The 8,562-nt window shown below is 46.8% G+C and overlaps 1 protein-coding gene across 1 annotated transcript in view; it reads left to right on the forward strand.

Moving 5' to 3' along the window:
• The window catches only part of KCNN4 (potassium calcium-activated channel subfamily N member 4), a 38,903-nt gene extending 32,944 nt beyond the window's left edge, over positions 1-5,959 (forward strand). The window contains exons 6-9 of the mRNA XM_083369192.1: positions 2,023-2,141; positions 2,731-2,800; positions 3,347-3,525; positions 4,755-5,959. Coding sequence (XP_083225318.1) covers positions 2,023-2,141; positions 2,731-2,800; positions 3,347-3,505 — 348 coding nt within the window. The 3' untranslated portion in view covers positions 3,506-3,525; positions 4,755-5,959. The remainder of the gene's footprint in view (positions 1-2,022; positions 2,142-2,730; positions 2,801-3,346; positions 3,526-4,754) is intronic.
• Positions 5,960-8,562: the final 2,603 nt, after the last annotated feature.

Below are 8,562 nucleotides of genomic sequence, written 5' to 3' on the forward strand. Positions count from 1 at the left end.
TAACAAATACACCTTATTTTTATGCTGGCAAACGGACTCAAGCTTCTTGGGAAAAGAACGGTCCTTAAACAGATGTAATTTTGAAGATTCTGCTCTAGTTGGTTTGCTGTGTGGGACAGGCATCTGTTGAAATCTTAATATGGAATCTGGAAAAATATCCAACGTGGCATCTTCAGCATGGAATGAACATCTGAGCCTTGAACCTTTTCTTTGGTAAATTGTTCATGGCCAAGATTCTCATCTGCAGATCAGTGGTGAAGAACACCTGTGAGATGAACGGGCAGCTTATGGCCCTGGGCTTCATTTCAGATGTTAGTTTGAAAGAGCTTAAGTCGGGTCCCTAGAACCATCAGCTATGAGTCCAGAAACCACATGGAGGGGAGGAAAGGCTGGCGAAAAGAGACATCTGTGTGAGGAGGAGAAGAAGAAGGAAAAAAAATTGTCTCCTTTCTCTTCACATTCCACCACTGGATGTACTATCTGGCAGATTTTCCTTGGGCGAATTATATAGTAATAATACAGTAAAAGGATTATCCCACCCTTGCTCCACAATAAATAACATTGGTTTTCCTGGGCACCCTGCCTTGTAACACAGGGTGTGTTCGAACTTGTGCAAATTGTGATAAATTGGGCCTTTCCCCCCTCTTCTGTGGCTTCCTCTTCGCATCATAATGTTCCGATCAGTGCATCAAAGGCCGATCTGTTTTGTCGCTTTCTTTGCTAAGGTTGTAATCATTAAGCCGCATTCTTCCACACCCTGGAAAAAAGGATTTTAAAAAAAAGTATTGCCAAATTCTCTACTTGGTTTTACATTATTAGTACCAGGCTAAATCACTGCTAAGTATAGCTGATTAAAAAAAAATGCAGTCATTTTCTCCTGGACAAAATCAGTGGTCTGTGAAGATCCGTACAGACTGATTCTTCCTTTGCATTTCTGAAGGATACATAGAATGAATAGTGCTGCAAGCACTGGTGGCTTCATTAAAGACATGGTTTACTGTGAAGTTGCATTGAGTTTCATGCCATTATCCCACTGGGGACTTCTTCCTCCTCTTAGTCATAGCAATAGCACTTAGACTTATATACCACCCCTTAGTGCTTTTATAGCACTCTCTAAGTGGTTTACATAGGGACGCGGTGGCTCAGTGGGTTAGGACGCTGAGCTTGTCGATCAGATGGTCAGCAGTTTGGCGGGTCAAATCCTGAGTGCCGTGTAACAGAGTGAGCACCTGTTACTCATCTCAGCTCCTGCCAACCTAGCAGTTCGAAAGCACGTAAAAATGCAAGTAGAAAAATAGGGACCTTTGGCATCTAGTCCTGTCGGCTACATGACCACGGAGACATCCTTGGACAAGTGCTGGCTCTTCGGCTTTGAAACGGAGATGAGCACCGGCCCCTAGAGTTGGAAACAACTAGCACGCATGTGCGGGGGAACCTTTACCTTTTCTTTTAAGTGGTTTACAGAGTCATCCTCTTGCCCCCAACAATCTGGCTCCTCATTTTACTGACCTCGGAATGATGGGAGGCTGAGTCAACTTTGCACTGGTCAGGATCGAACTCCTCCTCCTCCTCCTCCTCCTCCTCCTCCTCCTCTTCTCCTCCATCTCCCTCCTCCTCCTTCTCTTCCCTCTCTTCCTCCTTCTCTTGCTCCCTCCCCTCCTCCTCCATCTCCCCCTCCCCCTTCTCTCCCTCCTCATCTAAGCCAGAAACGGCTGCTTTTTCCAAAGGGTGTGAGGTAGAAGCCATCTATGGCACTTCGGATGTTCAGCTATAACTCCCAGCATCTTTTATCAGTGGCCGTGCTAGTTGGGAAGGTTGAGAGTTAGAGTCCAGCAACATCTGGAGGGCCACAGACCACCAACCCTTGATGTCCAGATAGCTAACTTGCCCTACTGGAGTACAGTCCATCACAGCGTATGTCTTGCAAACTTAGCTAACCCAAGCCGCAGGTTATGGTGAAAAACAGTGGTTGAATTGTCCCAAACGTAACCACTTCTTGACCCGATTTGTATGTGCTTCCAGATGAAATGGTCAGCAGCCAACGTACTACAAGAAGCCTGGTTATTGTACAAGCACACCAAGAGGAAGGATGGATTAAGAACACGCAAACATCACCGGCGGTTGCTAGCAGCCATTCACATGTAAGTGAGGAATCCCAGTGACAATGAGGATTTGAGTGACTACAACTCCCAGAATTCCCCAGCCAGCTGTCCAACCTTGGCAACTTCAAGAGTTAAGAACTTCACCTTCCAGAATTCCCAGCCAGCATGGGTGGCAGGGAAGGAATAAGAGTTGGAAGGGACTTGGAGGTCATCTAGTTCAACGCCCTGCTCAAACAGGAAACCCTGTATCATTTTACACAAACAGTTGTCCCATCTCTTCCTGAAAACCTCCAGTGTTGGAGCACCCACAACTTCTGGAGGCAAGTCGTTCCACTGGTTAATTGTCCTCACTTTCAGGAAATTTCTCCTCAGTTCTAGGTCGCTTCTCTCTTTGGTTAGTTTCCATGCGTTGCTTCTTGTCCTGCCTTCAGGTGCTTTGGAGAATAGGCTGATCCCCTCTTCTTTGCGGCAGCCCCTGAGATACTGGAAAACCTCTATCATGTCACCCCTCGTCCTTCTCTTCCTTACAGTAGACATACACAATTCCTGCCACCGTTTTTCATATGTTTTCACCTCCAGTCCCCTAATCATCTTTGTTGCTCAGGAACTCACTCTTTCTTTCTTCCAGGTTTCGGCAGGTGAGGATGAAACACCGTAAGATCCGAGATCAAGTCAACACCATGGTGGATATTTCTAAGGTGGGTTTTCTAGCCAACCCAAGAGAGGAAACCTTTGCCCTGGTTTAAAGGAAGCCCTATCCTTCTATAATGGGGGTGCCTGAATCAGCCACGTCGGGGAAAACGTTCGCTTCTCCATCAGCTGAGATGGAATAGTTTCTTTTGCTGTAGGTCAGGGGTCTTCAAACGTGGTCCTTTGATGACTTGTGGACTTCAACTCCCAGAATTCCTCAGCCAGGCATTCTGGGAGTTGAACTCCACAAGTCATCAAAGGACCAAGTTTGAAGACCCCTGCTGTAGATTATATGTGCTGGCTGACCTTTGTTTGGGGTCAGAAGCTAGGTGACCAACACAGCTTTAGGTTAACATGGGAAGCTAAAGGACCCCCCCCACCCCCACCCCCAGAAAGGGAGTTGGATGGAGGTTGTCCATGAAGTCACCAGGAGTTGAGTTCAACCTAAAAAGGAGACTTGTCCTTCTGACTCCTGGCTTCAGAGAGTCAGAAGACCACAAAAGACAGGCCAAGCCTAAGCTCACCAGCTTGACTTCTGTCTTCTTCCTTTCCAGATGCAAATGATCATGTGCGACCTCAACTCCAGCCTTTGCAGCTCTCACCGGGAGCTGGAAAAGCAGATCGAGTCTCTCGACAGGAAACTGGACGAGGTGACCAGATTGCTTACTGTCCTCGTGCGGTCCAAGCAACAGGAGGAACAGCAGGTGCATTGATGATGGTCAAAGGCTGCCAGGTAGGGCTGGGCCTCTGCGGAACAGAGCCGTTTTTCTGGTTTTGGGGGGTGTTTTTTGCGCTGCCTTTTCTGTTTGCAAAAAACAAAACACCAACACCCCAAGCACAAATGCACGGGAAACGACAGGGATAAAAAGCAGGGAAGGTTATGGAACGCGGGTTCAAGGAAAAGCCGAAGTAAGGGAAATCTTTCACCACGTATAATGTGGAAATGACCTTGAGGGACAGGAAGGGGAGGGAAGAGATGCTGGCTGAGGAACGATCAGATAAGAAGAGTCTTGGCCCACAGTTACATAACAGGCAGAGAAAGAAAAGTTAAAAACAACCAGGCAGCGAAATGGTGGGAAATTTGAACTGGCAAGATTCGGTTAGTGCAGCTTTACGATAAAGCAGGATTAACTAACTCATTTGGTCGTTGTTTCCTCTCTGGACGACCTAAGAAGTCTGACATGATGCTGTATTTTAGAAGGAATCGCAGTTCCAACTTACCTAGAATAGCCTTCTCTTCGTTCTGCCCTCAGAAATCCAAAAATAACAGAGGTGGATTTTTGGGGTAATTTACTCTGAGGGCTAAATCCATGCATCTGAAATGTAGAACGTTTTAGCATATCTGCTGTCCCGCTCTCCCCATGCTGATCTGTTTGATCTAGTAATTAAGGCACCAGGCTAGAAACCAGGAGGCTCTGAGTTCTAATCCCACCTTAGGCATGAAAGCCCACTGGGTAAGTTTGGGCCAATCACCAAGAGACCATGAGTTCTAGTCCCACCTTAAGCATGAAAGCTGGCTGGGTGATTTTGGGCCAATCACCAGGAGACTGTGAGTTCTAGTCCCACCTTAAGCATGAAAGATGGCTGGTTGACCTTGGGCCAATCGCCAGGAGGCTGTGAGTTCTAATCCTGCCTTAGGCATGAAAACTGGCTGGGTGACTTTGAGCCAGTAACAACCCAACCCTCCTCATAAGATTGTTGTATGGTGGGGAAATAGGAAGGAGGAGTGCTAGGAATGTTCACTAACTTGAGTTATTAATAAAAGTAAGGTAAAAAGTGGGATATAAAGAAATAACAAATAAGGATTCGGTTTAAAAAAATACAGCAACACCTGGGTTCAGTCTGGTAGGGGAGGGGTGCAGGTAGATAAAAATGGGCATCTAGCTTGATATTTATTGGAGCTCTCCAAGCTCAGAACTAACTTGTCATCCTTGCTTTGATTTCCCCCCCCCCCCACCTCAGGTGGCCATTGAGATTATTTTGATCTCACTTACCCATCCCTGGCTGAAGAAATGGACTTTTCGAACACCCTCTGCCTTTTTTTAAAATGGATTCCACAGGCTAAAGAAACTGTTACTACAGCTCCGTCTCGTGGTACTTTCAAGTCACTGCAAGCCTTATCACCTTTAGCATCAGTGGACTTAAAAACTGCAGTTTACAGTTGAGGGAACAATTGTTCGGGTGAATGTATCTGCAAAGACCTATGAAGAGGGTCTTCTGGATGGAAACCACATCCTGGTATCCTCTCTCTTTACCAAAGGAAAAAAAAATTGAACTGTGGGGAGAACAGGGTGGAAACTACTTATGGGATAGGAAAACGGCCAGAGAAGTACTTGAACGGAAGAAAAAGCTCACCGCTGTGGAATGCAAAGGCTTCGCCTTTGTTCTTGGGCAGAAACTTTTTCCAGACGTTGCAGGAATCAGATCTGCAGGAAGCAGTTGGTAACCTACTGCCCAGTAACGTCTCCAGGGTTGGAAGACGCCGTTTGGTTTAGTTTTGACGGCTTGCCAAAGATTTGGTGACCGGGCAGGAGCGACAAGCTGCCTACATGTCAGGACGCTTGCGTGTCGCGGGGAGAGGGGCTTCATTTTTATATTTGGTGTATCTGTGTGAAATTCTCGATGCTACCTAGAATCGTACGACTTGATCGGAGGGCTTTGAGTTCCAATCGTGCATTTGGTGCAAAAATCTTAAATTAAAGCATCTCCAACAGGAAGATGGGAGTTGGCCTTAAGACTGAACGGCAAAACTTGGTCAGGGGTTCCACTGTCAAACATTGATTATCACGATTACAAGCAAGCTACCGAAAGATGCTCATACACAGAGGTTTGTTCTTGACAATGGCATTTGGGTTGGTTTACTAGTCCTCAATTTATATCCCTCGCAATGCAGCCTGGAATTTCTGTAATTAAGTCATGATAGTCATAAATCAAGACACCCATTTTTTTGCAGTGGTTGTTAAGCAAACCTATAGTCATTAAGCAAGCCAAGGCATTCTTATGGGCATTGTTTGCTGGAAACCGGTTGAAGACTAGATTCCAGCAAAAACTGATGTAAAGAGCTGTGGTGGTGCAGTGGTTAGAGAACAGTATTGCAGGCTAATTCTGCTGCCTGCCAGCAGTTCGATTCTCACAGGCTCAAGATTGGACTCAGCCTTCCATCCTTCCGGAGTTGGTAAAATGAAGACCCAGATTGTTTGGGGCAATAGGCTGACTCTGTAAACCGCTTAGAGAGGGCTGTAAAGCACTGTGAAGCGGTACGTAAGTCTAAGTGCTGTTGCTAAATCATGTCATGTGACCCCAGAACGTTGCAACCGGCTGTAAAGGTGAGGCAGCAGCCAAGAGCCCAAAATGCAGCTATGTGACCACTAGGGGGCGTGTGTCTGTGTGCCTCTGCTGGAATTCTGGAACTGGGTCTTAAGGAGCATTTGGGGGCCGGGCGAGGAAGTCCCTTGTAACATCCAATGGTTGTGAAGTGACTGGTTATTAAGTGAGGACTACCTGGAGTGTATATTAAACCCCCAGCAATGATCCAAACCTGTCCTAGAACCGCATTCAGCGAAATGTTAGGACAGACTCTTTGCAAGCAAAGAATTCCTTAAGTTTCCATGCTGAACTTCACTTAAAACCCCAGATTGAGAACAAGAGCTTTCATTTTTGGGGTGTGTGTGTGCGTGTGTGTACATAAGTGCATTTCTACAACACTCCAAACTGGATTAGTTTTCACCTTGGATGGCTCTTTTGCAAATTAACAGCAGTGCCGTGCAAACCTGGCCTGTTGGGACTAGCTCCTCCTTCAAGGTATTGTTCGAACACCATTTTGTCCGAACTGCCCCTGTGGTGACTCTGCCCACAATTTACAAACGAGAACATCTCTGCGTCAAAAGCAGTGCACTCGATTAGAGAGGCGGGGAAAAAAAAAGGCCTCCGTTACTTCCAACCTAATTATCTGCTAAGGCACTCTTCTCCCCTGCTGTGTTGTCCTCCAGATGTGCCAATTGCAACACGCCAGCTGGAATTTGCAGCCTGTACCTATCTAGAGATCACTAAGTCAGATGAAGCTTTGATTAATCCATCGGGGCATTGACTCCGAAGGTGGAGGAGTGTTCAAAAAGACATAGAAGAGGGGTCACCAATCCCCCAGGCCTTGGACCTGTACCGGGCCGCGGCATGCCAGCAACCGGTCCGCACAAACAAGCAAAGCCCCATCTGCGGGATGCAGGCAGTACACAAACCCACCTCCCCTCCATTCCACGGAAAAAACCTCTCCAAGGAACCAGTCCCTGGTGTCCAAAAGGTTGGGGACTTCCGATATATAGACAACCATCGGACAGCTTGTTTGCAGAAGAGGGGGATGACGACACAGGCCATTTTGTAAACTCCCATCTTTTAACTGGCGTGAGTGATCTGTGGCCCTTGGCTTAATTTCATCCAGGGAGGGGCGGAATGCGGAGGAAAGAGATAGAAGAGAAGCATTAAAAAGAAAAGAGAGAGTGCGGAAGAGATTAGCTTTCGTTGTTGGGAGGAGGAGGGAGGGAAGAAGAGAAGGTTGCAAGCTATGCAGATCAGACGTTCCATCTTCTCTCTCTCATCTACCATCTGCGGAATGAAGAATGCCGGGGAATCAAAAGGCTGTTGTAGGCTGTCAGAAAAGGAAGGCAGCTTCTGCCCATTGGCAAGACAGTCCCTGTTTCCTATCCTAAGAAAAAGCGTCCTCCTCAAAGAATTTGTAATGGTCTGTTTTTTTTTTAAAAAATCCCATTTATATCCCGCCCTTCTCCGAAGACTCAGGGCGGCTTACAATCTAAGAAGCACAAACCAATGTACTTAGCAATAGCCTTCATTCTATGTATATGCCTGCTTATTAGGGCTTTCGCCCCCCCCAAGCGGCATTATTACAAAGTCAGCTTATTGCCCCCAACAATCTGGGTCCTCATTTTACCTACCTCGGAAGGATGGAAGGCTGAGTCAACCTTGAGCCTGGTGGGACTCGAACCTGCACTAATTGCAGGCAGCTGGTGTTACTTAAGGAGGCATTAGCCCACTGCTCCACCAAGGCTCTTATAAACGCTTGCATTAAAAACAAAACAAAACCAAAAAAACAACAGGTGGTCCTTGCTTAACGACTGCCCTGTTTAGCAAACGAGGTTACATCGCTGAAAAAAAGCAACTTTATGACTGGTCCTCATGCTTGCAACCGTTGGCAGGGTCTTGCGGTCCCATGATCACCATGCCTACGCTTCGCAGCCAGCATCCAACACAGCCAATGCAGACGACTGCAGTAAAATCGCAAGCTGTGGTCAGGGGACGTCTTGCTTACTGACCGCAGGCGATCCTAAAGTCTGTTGCAGTCACCTGATGTTAAAACTTAGCAGCAGTGGTCAATCGTTAAGCGAGAATTCCCTGTAAATAATAATAATAATTTGGAAGGGACCTTGGAGGTCATCCAGTCCAACCCCTGCTCAGGCAGAAAACCCTATACCATTTCAGGCAAATGGCTGTCCAGTCTCTTCTTAAAAACTTCCATTGTTGGAGCATTCACAGCTTCTGGAGGCAGGTTGTTTCGCTGGTTTAATTGGAGAAAATTTCTTCTTAGTTCTAGGTTGCTTCTCTCCTTGATTAGTTTCCATCCGTTGCTTCTTGTCCTGCCTTCAGGGGCTTTGGAGAATAGCTTGACTCCCTCTTCTTTGGGGCAGCCCCTGAGATATTGGAAGACTATCGTGTCACCCCTCGTCCTTCTATTCATTAAACTAGACATACCCAATTCCAG

Source organism: Vipera ursinii, assembly GCF_947247035.1.
Source record: "Vipera ursinii genome assembly, chromosome: 9".
NCBI classification, from domain to species: domain Eukaryota; kingdom Metazoa; phylum Chordata; class Lepidosauria; order Squamata; family Viperidae; genus Vipera; species Vipera ursinii.